Genomic DNA, 20,211 nt, shown 5'->3' with positions numbered 1-20,211 from the left:
GGCTGGCTGGTCATTTGTTAGAGAGTTAGATAACTAGTTAGTTAACTAGGTCAACCTTGATAAGAGGTTCATGTTTTGGGTTTCGTGCATAACCTCAATCCTACCATTATGGTGCCTCCATTTGTGAGCATATTGTACAAGCACTGGGATGACAGATGACAAAAGCTACCTGACATGTAGTATGAATCATTCTATTCACTTGGTTTTCAAGTGGTAGGCGTCAATATGAAACACCAAGATTTGCACACTTTGTGTCCACTCCCATCATTCTATCTTCCTTCCTATCTCTGATTTTCCAATTTTGCTTCTTCCAGATCCCTGACTGACCAGAAAAACCATTTGTTACAGCCTAAGAACCCATGAATAAGCTTTACCTTAGGTTTTTTCCCCCATCATACAACTGGAAAACTAAGTTTTCTTTTTTCATTTCTACATACTGTAAGAACTTGCCCTCAACGTCATGATTTAGTCAGCCTCTGAGTTAGGCTGAATGAAGCAGCCATCTATTTTTGGCTCACATGAATATATGAATCAACTCACCCATAAATCAGGACTGAGTTTCTTCTTCCTTCATTTACTGGTTGTTGGAAACCCATCGTGAGACCATAGGTTTAAACTAAGGACGAGATGTTGGTACAGCAGAAGAAGGTAATGTGTCCTCTGAACCTGTCTGGACACATACACTAATGTACCATTACCAATGCATCATGAATTGCTGCTGTTCTTGACTGAACTTATGACTTGGTGGATGTGACAATATCCAGCTCATGATGGGAAGCTCTGTTTGCATGCCACTTGATTTCTCATATTAAGATGCTCAGGATTTTTCCCCAATGGAAATCAAGATCTCCTTTGCAAACAGTGAGTAGTTCTATGTAATAAAAAATGTGACCTTGCTCTAGGAATCAAGGGATATGCTGGACCAGTCTACCGATGCTTATCGTATGTTATCTACATAGCCTGCTGCTCAGCAGGGCAACATGAACAGCAGCCTGTGGAAGTTTCTTTTGGCTCCACTCAAAATCGGCATTCTCCAAGTCTTGATAGGTGTGTCAGAGTAATAATCAACAAATGTGGTTTTATCTGTATCCCAAATATCAAATCCCACCCAGTCCTGTGTCTCTTTCTTAGTAGGAGGGTTGCAAAGTATAACAACTTGTCCTTTATTTCAGAGATGTGCTCTGACTTGATAATTGGTTGACTGACTTGAGTTTGTACTTCTTTCTAGGAAATAAAAAGTTCACAACTCCACAGCTCTTATAATTACCATTATTTCCATCTCATTCAAGTGCTAGAGTTATTGCATAGACAGTACTTTCCTTTCCACTTGTGACTCCTCCTAATTTATCACAGGTGAAAGTCTTAGCAAGTGTGATGCTCTTCTATACTAGGGGTTATCATCACTCGACTTACTCCCTGCACTGGGATCTTTGCTGCCATCTTTCCAGAATCTTATATCGAGGCTTTGAGTTCTAGGGCCACTTATCTTACCAGTTCATATGTGCTCTCTTAAAAGCAGAGCCTGATACAAGGACTTGGGTGCAGATGTTACATATGAGGTGATCTTAAAAAGTAAGAAGGAGCAGAGAGAGTAAGAGGGGAGGAGAAAAAGCCACCGTAGAAGGAGATTGGATTTCAGGACCTCTGAAATGCATAGGGAGTATCTCCCAGAAAGATAAATGTTTGATGCATTCATGCATCTGTACTAATCCCATACACTTCAGGGCTGCACTTATGTATAGGCTGTGGGGACTCTGGTGACTTTTGAGAAGCTCTGAGGCAGAAATTTGAAAGATATGTGGTACTTTTCAAGTGGGACACTGTTAGTATGATTTAAAATTCACTTGGAACTATTCAGTACAACTGCAGCTGAAAATAGAAGCTCACCAAAAGCATCTGCTACAATAAACTTCTGGTTCCATGATCATGTACTAGTTGTGTGATGTTAGGGAAATTCCTGAACCTCACTAAAACTGTTAGTTTTCTAATTTTTTAACATGGTGTTGATAATAACTTGCTCCAGAAGGTTGTTGTATATAATAAATGAAGTGACTGTCCTCAAACTATTCAGTGCAATAATAGTCCCATGAGGTGATTTGGGAGACAAGGAAGTTATCCTGTCAAAATTGGATAAAGCTCCATTCTAGTATATGTATTTTGGAGATTCATCATGCTTATAACGTTTTGAAGGCTTCATGAATTTGTTTAATTTGGTGTAACCCGTTATTGCTTTATTTAAATGTGGCGCTTAAAAAATTGAACTGACATTTTCCCCCTTTCCTATTAACTTCACATGGATTATTCCTAGAAAAACATGTTGGTAAATTTGGAGATAGTTTATATAGTTGGTTTATGTCAGTGATTAGTAGCTGATAAATTCTTAGAGATAGAAGTGCATATTATTGTAATAAATGAAGTAGGCTGCAAGGTTGGCCTCTGTATGTGAGGAGGTAAGAAATTATTATATGGTTTGAAAAGAATGTAACTTTTTGATAGTGATTGAGGGAAGTCTCTGAGGGAAATTTTAAGACAAAAAATCATCTATTGAGTAGAAGAGACTTTGTATCCTTATAAATAGTTCATCTTCTAATATAAATTAGACAAATTTGAAGTTCAGATTTCACTATATTCTTAATTTATAAAGTCTTGAATTCAGCAAAAGTTACTAAAAAAGTTGGATTTCATTCCATTTTAATTAACTAGTTAATTAATTAATTTCATTCCATTTTGAGTGTCAGCGACCTGAATTATGAGGTAAGTCTTCCTGATATGGAAAGTCTGAGACACAGAAAGCCTAGTTAATTATTACCTCAAAGTTGGTTACAAGTGCAGAAACCACACACCTTTAGAAACAACAGTACATTTTATTCACCACACATTTTCATCTCTTTTCCCTCTCTGCTAAGAAAGATGGATGATTGTAGAATGAACAAACCATAAGCACCCAGAAGGAAATAATAATTAAAATAATTAGGAAAACAGCATCTTCTGTTAAAGATATTTTGGATGGTGTTCTTAATTAAGGGTTTTTGTTTATGTAAATAATTTGCCCAGGCAATTGTTCAGCCATTCAGTTCACTTTGCTTTTGTGAAATAGGACAAAGAAAACTTCTCTTTCGTTATTGAACCCCCAGAAAGCCTGTTCCTCCATGCCCAGACAACCTCAAATCCTTGGTTCTTTCGTAAAGGAAGTCCAATTACAGTTGTACTTCACTTTGTGGAATAGATGACTTTCTGAAGGCTGTAAATGTAGCTCCCTTAAATTGCATTCTACTTCGTTCGTGCATCTCTAGAGTCATCTTTATTTAATTTATTTTTTTATAAATTTATTTATTTATTTTTGGCTGAGTTGGGTGTTCGTTGCTGCACGCAGGCTTTCTCTAATTGCGGAGAGCGGGGGCTACTCTTTTGTTGTAGTGTGTGGGCTTTTCATTGCGGTGGCTTCTCTTGTTGAGGATCACAGGTTCTAGGCATGTGGGCTTCAGTAGTTGTGGCACTCGGGCTCAGTAGTTGTGGCTCACGGGCTTAGTTGCTCCATGGCATGTGGAATCTTCCTGGATCAGGGCTCAAACCCATGTCCCCTGCATTGGCAGGCTGATTCTTAACCACTGCGCCACTAGGTGCAGACTCTTTTTATTTTTATTTTTATTTTTTTTATTTTTTTATTTTTTCATTTCCAAATTTCTTACTTTATTATCATAATTAACCTTTACTTGGAAAGCAAGCAGTAAAAACTATTCAGACAGCATCATTACATTATTACTTCAGGCAGAAGAGGGTGAGGGGACTTTCAGGTTAAAATAGGCACTGAAAGAGACAAACTCCAGTTCCTAGGAAGGCTCACCCTCTACAGTCAGTCAGCATTAAAAGCAGGATTAATGTGTAAATTTTAAGAGGACATATGGTAACTTTATTCTTCTTGATACTTAAAAAACAAACAAAAAAAAGGTGATGTCTGTGATGGTCAACATCATATGAGGAAGACCAAGTCCACACTTTGTCCTGAATCAACTGCTACCACGTGAGTCTTCTTGGTCAAGTCATTTACACCCACAGTGACGGAATAGGTCCCTGGATATACTTCTATGTAGAGGTCCTTAGAGATGTCCTCAGCAGGCTGGGATGCCTCTAGTGCACACTCTGATGCCTGACGGATGCCTCCGACACCAAGGGGGGTGTCTTGTCTCTGACCATTCCCAGTGTCCGAGCACAAGTGCAGCTTCGACTTCCCTCTGTGATAACGATAGACGTGGGTTGCCCCTCCTTCCTCTGGCACAGATGAATAATATTTCCCACACTGACTTGAAGTATAGTCCATGAATTCAGCCATTGTTCTGAAGGAAGCACTGAGGGTTGGGTGTCTTTCTTCTCTCTCTCCTGGGAGAAGGCGATGGGGGCCGGCTGCCGGCCCTCTTTCTCTGTAGGGCCGCTCCCGGGAAATGACCCCCACGCTGGTGCAGACTCTTTTTAAAGAGTCATCTTTAAAAAGTAGGTAGCTAATGGTGAAAATAAAATGCAGAATCAAACCAAAATTTGTAATTATATATTTTAAATGTGTCAAATGGCAAAATTCTGAAATAAAATATGGTCCTAAAACCTGTCAGTTGACACTGGATTTGCAGCAAAGGGAGTTAAGTCCTGACTAATGCCTTTTACATTTAGCATGTATCTTAACTCTATTTGAATAAATACTAGCCATTAAATTCCTAATTCTTATTTTGTGTACTTCTGACGTACTACCTAATATCCAACTAAGGCTATAAGTTTCTTTCTTTACAATCCTTACAGTAGAAACATGTATTATTCTTCAGAGAAGAGTGAAAAGATCACACTTGCAAGGCTGGACTTATTTCATACAGAAATCCTTCCTTTTACTCAGTAACTACCAGTGGAGGAAAATTTTTAGTGTTAATCCCAAAACAAGTTCATAACCTCTGTTGCATCCTTATATGTTGCTCCAATTCTGAAATACAAACCAGATTTATACTTCCTTTCAGAAATCAGTTCTAATGAAAAGTTCAATTTTCTTGAGACAATCATATTTCTTAAATAAGACTAATCTATCATGTAGTGAGTGCTTTTCATGATAATCATGGACTTTATTGTAACAGTTCCCTAACCAAAATGATTAAATTTTCTAGAAAACCATCTTGCTCATATCTTATTCAGATAGGTTGTGTTGGGACTTGGTTCACTATGACTTCTGATTTATGTTTTATGGACAGGTATTTCAGTCCCAAAGACTTTCCTTAGGGCATTCTTCATCTCCTTGTTCCTGAGGCTATAAATTAGAGGATTGCAGAGGGGTGTTATTACAGAATAAAGTAAGGCCACAATTTTTTGCACTTCCACTGGGCGTCCTGATCCAGGACTAATATACATCACCGTAACAGAGCCAAAAAACAGAGTTACTACAGTCAGATGAGAAGCACAAGTGGAGAAAGCTTTGCGTTTGCTCGCTGTTGAGGACATCTTTAGCACAGCCAGAATCACCAGAGCATAGGAGCAAAGGATGAAGAGAAAGGTGCCAAACATGAAAATAGCATTGAAAGTAGAGTAAATGAGTTGTGTGGTGGTGTCTTCAGAACAGGACAGCGTCATCAATGGGACAGGATCACACATAAAATGGTCGATGATATTTGGGCCACAAAAGGGCAACTGTGAAATGAGAACAACTGGGGTTAGGAAGAGCACGAACCCACAGGACCACCCAAAGATGACAAGGCCAGTGTACAGCTGTTTAGTCATGATGCGTGGGTAATGCAGAGGACGGCAGACGGCAAGGTACCTGTCAAAGGCCATGATGCAAAGGTAGAAGCCCTCGTCACACCCTAAAGAGAAGAAGAAGTAGAACTGTGCAAAACAACTCACAAAGGAGATGGACTTGCTTGTGGACAGGAAGTTGGCCAACATGTTAGGGACGGTCGTGGTGACATAACATATTTCCAGGAGAGAGAAATTCCCCAAGAGGATGTACATGGGGGTGTGAAGGCGCTGATCCCACCGCACAGCACAGACAATGGCTGTGTTCCCCATCAGGGTCAGGGCATAGGCTACTGAGAAGAGCCCGAAGTAGAGGAGCTGCATTTCTGGGCGTGAGGGAAAGCCCATGAGGATAAAGTGGCTAACGTACTGGGTGGTTTCTCTGCTGGACACATTCATTAGTCTGGAAGACATGGAGATGACAGTGGTTACTGCACTTTAATGGAGTATGCTGATTCGTCCTGAAAAAATCTAATTTCATTACCATTTTGGGGGAATAAAGTAATAAACAATGATTTTTGTATTAAAGCAATGAAGCTGTGATCGTCACAACCTGTTCCCCAAAAGTATGATTTCATTTTGATAACATGCAAATAATAATATAAATAAAAACATGATTTGGGGCAATCATTAAAGTAGGTCAGGATACTGAATTACACATAAGAAGTGCAGAATTTGTAATTCTGAATATGTCACTTAAACTCTAATTGTGTTTTCTCATCTGTTTACCATATATAGTACATACAAATCAGTGCATGTGAAATTCCTTTCTAAAGCATTATGTAAAACTAATTTATTGTAATTAGTAATATTGATAATAATAGCAAGTGAAGTAGTACTTGCATTAAGACATTTCAAAAGGTTCTGTCTCAGTGAGATACAAAGAAAGGGTACAGGGAATATTCCTTTTTGTGTTTGTTTATGTTATTGTAAAGTAATGACTAAAAGGGCCTTTCTGGTACCAGCAAAGGTGATATATTATGTAACTATACTAAACACATTTGGTATATAAGAAATGCTTTTTCTCTATCCAGCCTGTTGGATTCGGCTCCAACAAGAGAACAGTCCTACCCTTTGGCACCTAAAATTCTCTGGTTGAAAATTTTGATATACTCTCTTGTGAATATGAGGACTAGATATGCCACTTGGGCCAGCTGCCCTTAAGGAGAGCAACTGCTCTGAGTGACTGCAGTATTGAATGTGACTAGACTTGGCCCATTTTGCTGCAAAAAAAGTTGTGAAGTAGAGAAAAGTTTTTGATTTGTGTGCATGGCATTTCAGTATTATTTTCATAGCTGCTTTATATGTCTGGTCTCTTTTTCTCTTTTTTATACCTCTGAGATATTTTTATACCCATTCTAGACATCTTCTATTGAGACAACCTTGAGACATGGAATATCTTGCTTAATCACTCCTGCTCTCCCATCCCCCTAGTTTGTTGTCACTGAATCAAAACTTTTATATGTCTTGTTTTATTAGAAGCCTACTCTTGGCTATCACATTTTGTGTCTAAAGTGGAAGGACTGCTGTTTATGTATTCTCATTGCTTATGGGGCTATGTAGATTTATCAGATCTGAATGCAACCTGGTTGTTCAGTCTATCTGTTTCTCATGGCAATAACATTATATGAGATGGTGCGCCCATCCGTGTGTGTGTGTGTGCGTGTGTGTGTGTTTTGTCCTGGAAGACAGAGATTCTCCCTTAATCTATTGCAATTGTGTAGTAAGACATTTTAAAAGAAGATTATTTAAGATTTTTATCCTGAATAATTGTATGATTTTTCTCAGCTGAGGTTTTTGTACAGTATCTGAGAAAGAATAAATGTCATCTTGTCTAGAAACTCAAACTATGAAACTAGTGAATCTTGGCCAGTCACTAGAAATGAGGGTATCTTTTACTTAAGAACATATAAATTGTGCTTCAGTACATATAGTGAGTACAAAATATTCAGAAACAAAGAGAGAAAAAGCATAATATTAATATGAGGCAATTGATATGAATAAGTTTCAGAAATACCCTAACTTATGAGACATCCACGAATTCTTCTGCTGCTTTTATTGAAGAAAAAGCTTACTTAGCTACCACATATCTTAGTGGTAGATTCCTAAGCCATTTGACTGAATTTTTAAAACTCATTTTATTTCTGTCTTTTATACTGTGATGTGTGTCCTGATACCATGGTATCCTATTCTATGCTATCTTAATTAGTAATTTTTATTGACAATGGTACCCTAACAGTGGTATGTCAAATCAGCATGAATACTCACCCTGTTTGGGTCTCCTGTTATAGTATTTCTTGGGAATACTAACTGTATAAAGTCATAATCCGAAGAAGATCCTTTAAATGCAAGAAACAGAAAACATACAGGACATATTGAATGAGTTAAACTGAGAGCAATATATGGGTTGGAGAGCTATGATATCAGAGTGGAATAAGAGCTTTTTCATATTTTTTCTACTGAACAAGTAACAAAATTCATTATAATATTGATAATAAATCCACCTTCAGTAATTTATCATTACACATTTTCTCATAAAATCCCCAGCCCTCTTTGTAAACAATACTCATTAATATTTTAAAGGGATAAGAAAGTTAGATAGGTGGTCCAGTGGTAAAGAATCCGCCTTACAATGCAGGGGATGCGGGTTCAATCCCTGGTCAGGGAACTAAGATCCCACATGCTGTGGGGCAACTAAGCCCGTGCGCCACAACTACTGAGCTTGCGCGCCACAACTACTGAGCTTGTGCGCCTCAACTAGAGAGCCTGTGTGCTGCAAACTACAGAGCCCATGCGCTCTGGAACCCGCACACCACAACTACAGAGCCCATGTGTCCTGGAGCCTGCGTGCCACAACTAGAGAAAACCTGCACACCACTACTAGAGAGAAACCCGCATGCTGCAACGACAGATCGTGCACGCCTCAACGAAAGATCCTGCATGCCGCAACTAAGACCTGATGCAGCCAAAAATAAATAAAAAATAAACAAATAATAAAAAAGTTAAAGCAAAGAAAATTAGATAATTTCCCAAAACTCAGGAAAATAAGAGAAAAATTAATATTTAAAAATTTTCTGTCTGAATTTTATTGTAATGAGATATTTACAATATCAGAACAAGAAGGAAACAATGCCAGTAAATCCATGTGTCCAGAAAAATCAGCATTTGAAATAGGGCATGCAAAATTTTAACTTACTCTTTGGATGTGTGTTGAAAAGAAAAGTCAGAGAGGGGAAATAAAATATTCCCACAGCATGTGAGGGACTTCTGAAGAATTGGATGATCCAGTTTGTAACCTGCCATGAGTGGCAAAGAGTGAATAAAAGATTTTTTTCTCCCCAGCTTCAAAACCCATATTTATGGTCAAGATGAAAGCCCAGATGAAGGTGTTGTCTATATTTATTACCTTGCATCATGGCCTTTTGAGATTTGGGGCCCACTTTCCTGATATTTTAAAAGTATTTGTTCAACAGATGAGATTGTTTTTGAATTTTACTTATTTACAATTAAATCCCAAGCCCTGCTATTCCTTGAGGAATAGCACACTTGCAGAATAGATTCTTATCTTCTCTTGAGCTTACACTAACCAGGTATTGCAAAAGGTTCATGGGGAATAATTAGATAATAATAGAATTTGTTATAATAGCTACAATAAGAACATGTGCCATGAGAGTCCCTGTTTATATTTTAAAGAAAGAGAAAAAAATTCTTTCCCCCCTAATATTCTCAAGTTTTTTGTTTAGAGACATTTTAGTTGAGATTTTATGATAGCCATTGGAAAATTACATTTTAAGTGCTAAGACTGGTATAGGGTTATTCAACAAATGTTTAAGTGCTTAACAGACAGGATAGAGCATGTTTTAAAAAACAGAAAAAAAAAATCCTACCTACCTGGAACAATTCAATTGAGGTGGGGAACAACAGAAAATAAACAAAATCAGTGTGAATAACTGAATTATAACATTTTTTTCCATTGGAGAAAAATGAAGCATGGGAGTGGAATGGATTGGAAATGGGGCAGGACTTGTAATTTTAAATAGGGTCTTTAAAAAAGCCTAACAGAGACCTTAACATTTGAGCAGAAGCTTGAAAAAGTGAGGGAAAAAACCAAGAGGATATTGAGAGAGATTTCAGACAGAAGGAACAGCTAATGCTAGGAAGAAGAGTAGGAGTATGTTTGGCATATCAGAGGAAGAGCAGGGAGGGCAGTGTGCTGGAGTAGGGTAAACTGGCACCCAGCCCTATTATCTCTATTTCTTCTTTATATAGCATCTGTACTTCACTGTACTCTTTAAAAAACTTTTTTCCCAGCTTACTGAGATATAATTGACATACAACAATGTATGAGTTTAAGGTGTACAATGTATTAATTTGATACACTTATATATTGCAAAATGATTACCTCCATAGCATTAGCTAACACCTCCATCACCTCACATAATTACTGTTTTTCTTTTGTGGTGAGAACATTGAAGATCTACTCTGTTAGCAGCTTTAAGTATATAGTACAGTATTGTTGACAATAATCACTATGATGTGCATTAGATCCCTGAGTTCAACTTTTTAAGATTTTACATACAAGTGATATCATACAATATTTGTCTTTTTCTATCTGACTTACTTCACTTAGCATAATACCCTCGAGTTCCATCTGTGTTGTCACAAATGGCAAGACTTCTTTCTTTCTCATGGCTGAATAATATTCCTTCATATATATATCACATCTTCTTTATCCATTCACCTGTAGATGGACACTTAAGTTGTTTCCATATCTTGACAATCGTCAATATTGCTGCAATGAACATGGGGTGCAGATATCTCTTGGAGATAGTGATTTCATTTTCTTTGAATATATACCCAGAAGTGGGATTGCTGCATTGTATGATAGTTCTATTTTTAATTTTTTGAGGAACCTCCATACTATTTTCCATTGTGGCTGTACCAGTTTGCATTCCACTAACAGTGCACAAGGATCCCTTTTCTCCATATCCTCGCCAACACTTGTTATCCCTTTTCTTTTTGATTATAGCTATTCTAAGAGGTGTGAGATGATATCTCTTGTGGTTTTGATTTGCATTTCCCTGATGATTAGTGATGTTGAGCACCTTTTCATGTGTCTGTTGGCCATTTGTATATCTTTTTTTTTTTTGTATATCTTTTTTTGAAATACGTCTATAAAGATCTATTTTAAAAATTGAGTTATAATGGTTTGTTTTTGCTTGACTTGTATGAGTTTCTTATATATTTTAGATATTAACCCCTTATCAGATATATGTTTTGCAAATATTTTCTTCCATCCCATTGGCTGCCTTTTCATTTTGTTGTTTCCTCACTGTACAGAAGCTTTTTATTTGATATAGTCTCACTTGTTTATTTTTGCTTTTGTTGCCTGTACTTTTTGTGTCAGATCCAAGAAATCATTGGCAAGACCAATGCCAAGGAATTTATTTCGCATGTTATCTTCTATGAGTTTTATGGTTTCAGGTTTTATATATAAGTCTTTAATCTACTTCGAGTTCATTTTTATGCATGGTATAATAGAAGAGTCCAATTCATTCTTTTGCACATGGGTATTCAGTTTTCCCAACACCATTTATTGAAGAGACTATCTTTTCCCCATTATGTATTTTTGGCACCCTCATCATAGTTTAGATGACATTATATGATAATATGCACACATCCCGCCAGGTTCCTGGGCAGGCAGAACTGCTTCCACACTGCGCCTGGGCAGAGCAGGAGCCAAATGAAAGGCTGTTAATTAATAACCCTTTGTGACATCAGCACAGCATCAGGTGGTTGGTGCCCTTTCCTGAGAAGTCTGAGTTTCAGCTTCACAGGGCCTAATCTCTAAGCCTTTAAGTTTTTAATAATTCCAACTTTTCCTCTTTGTTGCCTGAGAACTAAGAGTGGTATCTGGCTCACGCAATTTCTACCTGTTTCCTTTTTTTTTTTTTTTCTGGTTTGTTTGAATTTTAGCTCTTTACCTTAGTTATCTCTTCTTTAAATTCTTCATTAAATTCTCTATGATAAAATAACCTGAGGGCTTTATATCTGTTGACTGGACCTTTCTGATACAGAAATTGGTACCAGTAGTAGTCCCAGAAAACAGATCCTCAACTATGATAGTTTGGGATGAGTCTGGTTGTGTTTTGTGGCTTGAACACAATGCTTACCAACTTGCCCATTGGAATTAGGGTTCTAGTAATCCATAGTCTTTAAAGAGTTAATAATTAATCAATTTCTTTCCAATAAATTGTGCTGGGACAACTAGATATTTACATGCAAAAGAATGAAGTTAGACCTTTACCTCACATCAAATACAAAAGTTAACTCAAAATGGATGAAACCTAAATGTAAATGCTACTACTATAAAACTCTTAGAAAAATCCATAAATGTAAATCTCTGTGACCTTGGATTAGGCAATAGTTTCTTAAACACCAAAATCATGAGGAAAAAGAAAAAAAAATAGATAAATTGGACTTACTCAAAATGAAAAATTTTTATGCTTCAGAGGATATGATCAAGAAAGTGAAAACACAACTCATAAGGAGAAAATATTTGCAAATAATATATCTAATATATCTGATAAGGACCTTATATCCAGAATATATAAAGAACTTTTATAACTCAACAAAAAGATAACCCAATTTAAAAATGGTCAAAGGATTTAAATAGACAGTTATCCAATGAAGATATGTAAATAGTCAGTAAGCACATGAAAAATGCTTATCTTCATTAGTCACTGGGGAAATGCAAATCAGAATCATAAGGAGGTACCAACTCACATCCACCAGGTTGGCAAAAGAAAGAAAGAAAGGAAGAAACAAAAAAGGAAGGAAGGAAGAAGGAAAGAAAGGAAGAAAGGAAGAAAGAAAGGAAGAAAGGCAGGAAGGAAGAAAAAGAAAACCAATTATTGGTGAGGATGTAGAGAAATTGGACCCTCATACATTGCTGGTGAGATTGTAAAATGCCACAGTCAATTTGGAAAACAGTTTGTCAGTTTCTCAATCTGTTAAATATAGACTAAGCATATGACCCACCAATTCCACTCCTAAGTATATGTCCAAGAGAATTCAAAGTACGTGTCCATACAAAAAATGGTACATGAGTATTCATAGCAACATTATTCGTAACAGCTAAATAGTGGAAACAACCCAAATGCTAAGCAACCTGAATGGATGAACAAAATGTTACGGCATGTCCATACCATGAAATATCATTAGGCAATAAAAAAGAATGAAGTACTGATACATGGATGAACCTTAAAAATTTTATACAAAGTTAAGAAGCCAGTCAAAAAAGGTAGAAAGTAGATTAGTGGTTGCCAGGGGCTAGGGGAAGAGGGGAGTGGAAGGTGACTACTAGTGGATGCATTTCATTCTGTGGCGATGAAAATGTTCTAAAATTGATGTTGATGGTGGCATGACTCTGTGAATATACTAAAACCACTGAATTATATACTTCAAAAGGGTCAATTTTTTAATATGTGAATTATATTTTAATAAAGCTTTTATTAAAAAATAAAGAAAAAAGTCAAAACACTGTTAAAAGAATAAGTTGTCACTTGTTGATTGTAATTAAGTCCCTTGGTCAACCAGGTGGCTGCTGAACTTGATTTTTATGTCAGTAATGATGATTGTAAGAACTGTGGCATGGGGTGGCTTTCTGTCAGTGTACTGGACCACTGACGGAACAAAAAAACAAGGTCAGATCTTTAAACTCTCAGTTGAAATTATGGTCAGAGAAACAGAGAGCTTTTATGGCAGCCATAAAAGAATTTCTTATTTCTGATAGCCACAGTGCTGACCTTGCTGTAAATTAGATCCCGCATTTAATTGTGTTAATTTCAGGATTACAAAATAAGTCGAGTGCAAAGTTTTACCAATCTCTCACATGCAGGCTAGGACATTGATTGGCAGAAACACCACCAGTTTGGACTAAAATTAACAGAGGCAGTTCATATTTAAAAAAGACCTCTGTGCCCCCAAACTTTTATGAGGAGGAAACAGGTTAAGAAACCTACTCGGGTATAAACACAAATCATTTCTAAAGGGAAGGGAAAGGTATCTCAGAGGGTGGAGCCTGGAGCCTAGATGACAGAGCCAAGAGCCATAAAGAATTATTCCTAGAGAGTGTAACTGAGCCTACATCAGTGAACATTCCTTTCCCCTGTGTTATTAGTCGGTTTAGGCTACCATGCAAAATACCACAGACTGGGTGGCTTCAACAACAGAAATTTATTTTCTCATAGTTCTGGAGCCTAGAAGCCCAAGATCAAGTTTTGGCAAGTTTGGCTTCTCCTGAGGCCTCTCTCCTTGGCTTGCACGTGACTGCCTTCTCACTGGGTCTTCACATGGCCTTTTCTCTGTGTGTGCCCATCCCCAGTCTGTTCCTCTTCTTATAAGGGCACCGGTCCTATTGGACTAGGGCCCCACCCTAACAACCTCATTTAATGTTATTTTCTTTCTTATGGGCCCTATCTCCAAATACAGTTAGGGGTTAGGGCTTCAAGATAAATTGGGCAGGGGGACATAATTCAGTCCTTGAAACCCTGGAAAAAAAGGGGGAATTGTGCCATGATCCCAGTTGGATTTCAGAATTACTGTGGTCTAGTGAACTTCTTTGTGTCTTCTGACTCCCTTTTTTACATTTTTAAGCAATCACAAAGTTTCAGAAAACTTGGGAGTACAGCGCAAAGGAATTTTTTTGCCCTAAACAATTTGAGAGTAAATTGTCAACCTGATGCCCCATCATCCCCAAATACTTTACTGTGCCTTTCTAAGGAATAAGAGTATTCTCTACATAACCCAACACAACCATCAAATCAAGAAATTAACATAAATATATCACTACCATTTAATCTTCAGAACTGCATTGCAGTTTTGCCAATTGTTCTAATTATTTTTTTTTTGTAGCATAATAATCCAGTTCAGAATTATTCACTGCATTTAATTTAGTGTTATTTGGGTCCTTTGGGAAGTAGATGCCTCTAATAGAGTTAGAAGTATAAGAGATTTATTGAGGGAACATCAGTGAAGAATAAAGGGGAGAGGCAGCAAGAGCAGTCAGGGAAAGTTTTTAGACCGAGATTGGGTCTGAAACCTGTGAAAAGAGGAGGGAAGGAAGAGGTTTGGTAAACAGGAGGCTTAGACTATGAAATAGCCCCGAGAAAGTCTTAGCTACTCCAAGGGGAGATCTGACTCCAAGATTTCCTGCATTGGGCCTAGCACTTAACCTTTATGGTTGGCTGGGGACTGGCTGTGGGAAGAACATGGTCTTCAGTTAAATGCTGTGGTGGGTCACGCATGTACTGTAGCTGGAGCCAATCAGCTAACTACTCTCCTCACAGCACATCAGCCAATTTTTTCTTGAAGGGAAATCTGTATGTCATACCTCTATGGTCACTGTAGTTGTGTTTCTTTAGTTTTTTGTTTTTGTTTTTGTTTTTCAGTAAGGACTAGTTCCTGGGTCTTCTCTTGACCTTGACATGTGTGAAAATTACAGGTTAGTTGTGTTGTACAGTTTTCTTCAATCTGAGGTTGTCTCATATCTTTTAGGATTAGATTCAGGTTAGGTATCTTGGATAGCAATAGATACCACTAGAAGAATATTGCATTCCATCAGGTGACACATGATTTCAATTCATCCCATTTGTAATAATGCTCACTTTGATTAAAGTAATGTCTGCCAGACTACTCCACTGTAAAGATAGTCTTTCCCCCTTTGTTATTAGTAAGCAGACCATGAGGAGGTACTTTGAAACTTTGTAAACACCTCATCAAACTTTCAATTTATTCATTTATTTGTATATATCTATATGGACTCACAGTTCTCTATTTAATTGAATAGTTACAAATCTGTCAATATCACTGATTTGATGCTTAACTTGTTCGTAATTCAACTGATGGGAGCCCATTCAAGCTCCCTTTTGTGTCCTTTTGGTATGCACCTTTAAATCTTTTAAGTACTTTCTGACACAGAAAAGATATTCCAGGCTCATTTTGTAACTTTTGTATCCCAGTCCAGTAATCAGCAGTCTTATCAAAGAGACTGGTTCCTTTTAATGGAACATGGCAGTTAGTTATGCTCATTGCTGTTGGCATATCGCTGCTCCTAAGCCCACTCAGTAGACAGATTTATTTCTGTATTTATCCATATATATTGTAAACCATGAGTTTACACTGATACTTTCAATTCCAGTTAAACACTGCAGGGTTCATTCTAGCTTTCACCCTTTCTAAAGTATTTGCTACTTCCTTTCCTTACAGTGAGAAACCTAATTTATTACACTTAATGTATTAGCTTTTAAAATAATCCTACTGTATATCACCAGCTTCCCATTTCCATTCTCATGCTTTCCGTGTGCAGATGGACCTGTTGCCTGCTTGAGCATAGACACCCCACGTCAGGATATCCTATCCCCAGACCTGGGCACTCTTCTCACCCTTATCAGTTTCTAAAATTCCATGCTCAGTTGCCCCTTTCCTCACCACGCTTCTCAACCCACTTGCACTTTGACACTCCGCTCTGGATTGCACAAGTCTGTTCTCTGCCACAGACACCCACCTCTCTCTGTCGGACCTAAGGGCTTTATGTTTGAATTATTCAGAAAGGGAAGAAAAAGAAGAAGAAAAAGAAAGAAGACAAGAGCTCCATCCTTTTGACAGAAGTGAATCTTGCAGTTATCCTGTCAGATCACTGCACCTGGGAACTTCATGCCTCATTTTAAGTGACAAGATTCTGGACTAATGCCTGATGCCATAATGGGATGAGCCTTTGGGGAGAAGTTGAATATATTTTACATAATGAGAGGGTGGACTCTATGGTCGATTGTGTTTCCAGTGATGGCTCAGAGAATATCTCTATCCTACATGCTCTTTTATAATGTGATCCTTGCCATTTTCCCATCAACAGGTGGTATCTACTTCTCTTCTCCTTGAATATAAGCTGGTTTCGTGACCCATACTGATCAGTAGAATGTGACAGAAGTGATGCTGTTTAACTTCCAAGTTTGGGCCTTATGAGATCTGTAGCCTCCATCGTTGCCTCTTGGAACATGTAGAGCAGAGTCAAGAAACTCCAGTTGACACAGTTAGCTGAGTTTCCAGCCAATAGCCAGCACCAACTAGCAGAAATTTGGGGGATCTTTCTTGGCTGTTCCGGGTGCAGCCATGCCTCCAGATGATTACAGCCTGTGCAAACACCATGTGGAGGAAAAAATTTCCCAGCTGAGTCCAGTAAAAGCACAGGTTTATGAGAGATAATAAATGGTTTTGGTTGCTCTAAAACACTAAGTTTTGGGGTAGTTAATTAGGTAGTCAAAATAACTAAAAGAGATTGGGATGCTGAAATTTGGAATAGGGACCTCTGAGTGGACTTGGATGATACTGGGAATCTTCAATCTCTGGCATTCAGCCTCCCTTCCTATGGGGTGAAACATGATCCCATGTCTGAGGATATTATCTTTTCTTCATATCCTATTAAGGAACAGACTTCTTTTTCTTTGAGAACCACCCTGCTCACTTCTCCTTGTTTTAAGTTTACCATGGTGAGGAGTCATTCTGTTTCTGCCTTGCTGTGCATTTAAACTGGTAATACAAGTTCAGTTTTCCTTTTTCAGGTGTAGGAATTTAAAATCCTACTATCAACTGTTTATTCTCTGATTCCACCCAAACTCACTAAATTCTGTCATGTTATCTGAAAAATAACAGGAGACAAAAGGGAGCTAAGATTGCTCTGACATGATTTTCAAACAAATATTTCAGATATTCTCTTTGAGGTCCAAGCAAACAGTATGTGGGTTTTGTAAAAGAATGATACGGTCTTGTACATACTTCTTTCTCTATAAGTGGATATAGGTATAGTTATAACAGATTCACTTTGCTGTACAGCAGAAAGTAACACAACATTGTAAGTCAACTATACTCCAATAAAAATTAATTTTAAAAGAAGCTCACATTATAATGGGCTTAAAAGTAAATTAAAAAATAATAAAAAATTATGTTAGGTGTATAATGGAAGGTGGTGGAGTAGAGGGACGTGTGCTTACTCCCTCTTGTGAGAACACTGGTTCATCTGTACCATTTTTCTAGGTTCCACATATATGCGTTAATATACAATATTTGTTTTTCTCTTTCTGACTTACTTCACTCTGTATGACAGTCTCTAGATCCTTCCACGTCTCTACAAATGACCCAATTTCATTCTTTTTCATGGCTGAGTAATATTCCATTGTATATATGTACTACATCTTCTTTATCCATTCTTCTGTTAATAGGCATTTAGGTTGCTTCCATCACCTGGCTATTGTAAATAGTGCTGCAATGAACATTGGGGTGCATATGTCTTTTTGAATTATGGTTTTCTCTGGGTATATGCCCAGTAGTGGGATGGCTGGATCATATGGTAATTCTATTTTTAGTTTTTTAAGGAACCTCCATACTGTTCTCCATAGTGGCTGTATCAATTTACATTCCCAACAATGGTACAAGAGGGCTCCCTTTTCTCCACACCCTCTCCAGCATTTGTTGTTTATAGATTTTCTGATGATGCCCATTCCAACTGGTGTGAGGTGATACCTCATTGTAGTTTTGATTTGCATTTCTCTAATAATTAGTGATGTTGAGCAGCTTTTCATGTGCTTTTTGGCCATCTGTATGTCTTCTTTGGAGAAATGTCTGTTTGGGAATTCTGCCCATTTTTGGATTGGGTTGTATGTTTCTTTAATATTGAGCTGTGTGAGCTGTTTATATATTTTGGAGATTAATCCTTTGTCCATTGATTCATCTGCAAATATTTTCTCCCATTCCGAGAGTTATCTTTTTGTCTTGTTTGTGGTTTCCTTTGCTTTGCAAAAGCTTTTATGTTTCATTAGGTGCCATTTGTTTATTTTTGTTTTTATTTCCATTACTCTAGGAGGTGGATCAAAAAGATCTTGCTGTGATTTATGTCAAAGAGTGTTCTTCCTATGTTTTCATCTAAGAGTTTTATAGTGTCCAGTCTTACATTTAGGTCTCTATTCCATTTTGAGTTTATTTTTGTGTATGGTGTTAGGGCGTGTTCTAATTTCATCCTTTTACATGTAGCTGTCCAGTTCTCCCAGCACCACTTATTGAAGAGATTGTCTTTTCTCCATTGTATATCCTTGCCTCCTTTGTCATAGATTAGTGGACCATAGGTGCGTAGGTTTATCTCTGGGCTTTCTATCCTGTTCCATTGATCTATATTTCTGTTTTTGTGTCAGTACCATATTGTCTTGATTACTGTAGCTTTGTAGTATAGTCTGAATCAGGGAGTCTGATTCCTCCAGCTCCATTTTTTCCCCTCAAGACTGCTTTGGCTATTCGGGGTCTTTTGTGTCTCCATACAAATTTTAAGATTTTTCTTCTAGTTCTGTAAAAACTGCCATTGGTAGTTTGATAGGGATTGCATTGAATCTGTAGATTGCTTTGGGTAATATAGTCATTTTCACAAGGTTGATTCTTCCAATCCAAGAACATGGTATATCTCTCCATCTGTTTGTATCATCTTTGATTTCTTTCATGAGTGTCTTATAGTTTCCTGCATACAGGTCTTTTGTCTCCCTAGGTAGGTTTATTCCTAGGTATTTTTTTCTTTTTGTTGCAGTGGTGAATGGGAGTGTTTCCTTAATTTCTCTTTCAGATTTTTCATCAGTAGTGTATAGGAATGCAAGAGATTTCTGTGCATTAATTTTGTATCCTGCAACTTTACCAAATTCATTGATTAGTTCTAATAGTTTTCTGGTGGCATCTTTAGGATTCTTTATGTATAGTATCATGTCATCTGCAAACACTGACAGTTTTACTTCTTCTTTTCCAATTTGTATTCCTCTTATTTCTTTTTCTTCTCTGATTGCCATGGCTAGGACTTCCAAAACTATGTGGAGTAATAGTGGCGAGAGTGGACATTCTTGTCTCGTTCCTGATCTTAGAGGAAATGCTTTCAATTTTTCACCATTGAGAATGATGTTGGCTGTGGGTTTGTCATATATGATCTTTATTATGTTGAGGTAGGTTCCCTCTATGCCCACTTTCTGGAGAGTTTTTATCATAAATGGGTGTTGAATTTTGTCAAAAGCTTTTCTGCATCTATTGAGATGATTATATGGTTTTTATTCTTCAATTTGTTAATATGGTGTATCACATTGATTGATTTGCATATATTGAAGAATCCTTGCATCCCTGGGATAAATCTCACTTGATCATGGTGTATGATCCTTTTAATGTGGTGTTGGATTCTGTTTTCTAGTATTTTGTTGAGAATTTTTGCATCTATATTCATCAGTGATATTGGTCTGTAATTTTTTTTTTTTTGTAGTATGTTTTTCTGGATTTGGTATCAGGGTGATGGTGGCCTCGTAGAATGAGTTTGGGAGTGCTCCTTCCTCTGCAATTTTTGGGAAGAGTTTGAGAAGGATGGGTGTTAGC

The 20,211-nt window shown here is 37.4% G+C and overlaps 3 protein-coding genes across 3 annotated transcripts in view; 1 reads left to right on the top strand and 2 right to left on the bottom strand.

The window, feature by feature from the left end:
- The window catches only part of LPCAT4 (lysophosphatidylcholine acyltransferase 4), a 189,457-nt gene that overhangs the window by 71,345 nt on the left and 97,901 nt on the right, over nt 1-20,211 (top strand). The gene's annotated exons all lie outside the window — the stretch shown is intronic.
- On the bottom strand, nt 3,888-4,665 carry LOC132360824 (A-kinase-interacting protein 1-like). Its single transcript, XM_059915903.1, has 2 exons — nt 4,598-4,665; nt 3,888-4,496 (listed from the first exon to the last, which is right to left on the bottom strand). The coding sequence occupies exons 1-2, from the start codon at nt 4,663-4,665 to the stop codon at nt 3,971-3,973; spliced, it is 594 nt and encodes a 197-aa protein (XP_059771886.1). The 3' UTR covers nt 3,888-3,970.
- Nucleotides 5,209-6,162, bottom strand: LOC132360823 (olfactory receptor 11G2-like). Its single transcript, XM_059915902.1, has one exon. The coding sequence runs from the start codon at nt 6,160-6,162 to the stop codon at nt 5,209-5,211; it is 954 nt and encodes a 317-aa protein (XP_059771885.1).

This window comes from Balaenoptera ricei, chromosome 2 (genome assembly GCF_028023285.1).
Source record: "Balaenoptera ricei isolate mBalRic1 chromosome 2, mBalRic1.hap2, whole genome shotgun sequence".
NCBI lineage: Eukaryota > Metazoa > Chordata > Mammalia > Artiodactyla > Balaenopteridae > Balaenoptera > Balaenoptera ricei.
Note: the sequence above shows the minus strand (reverse complement) of the source record. Positions and strands in the feature narration are given on the sequence as shown.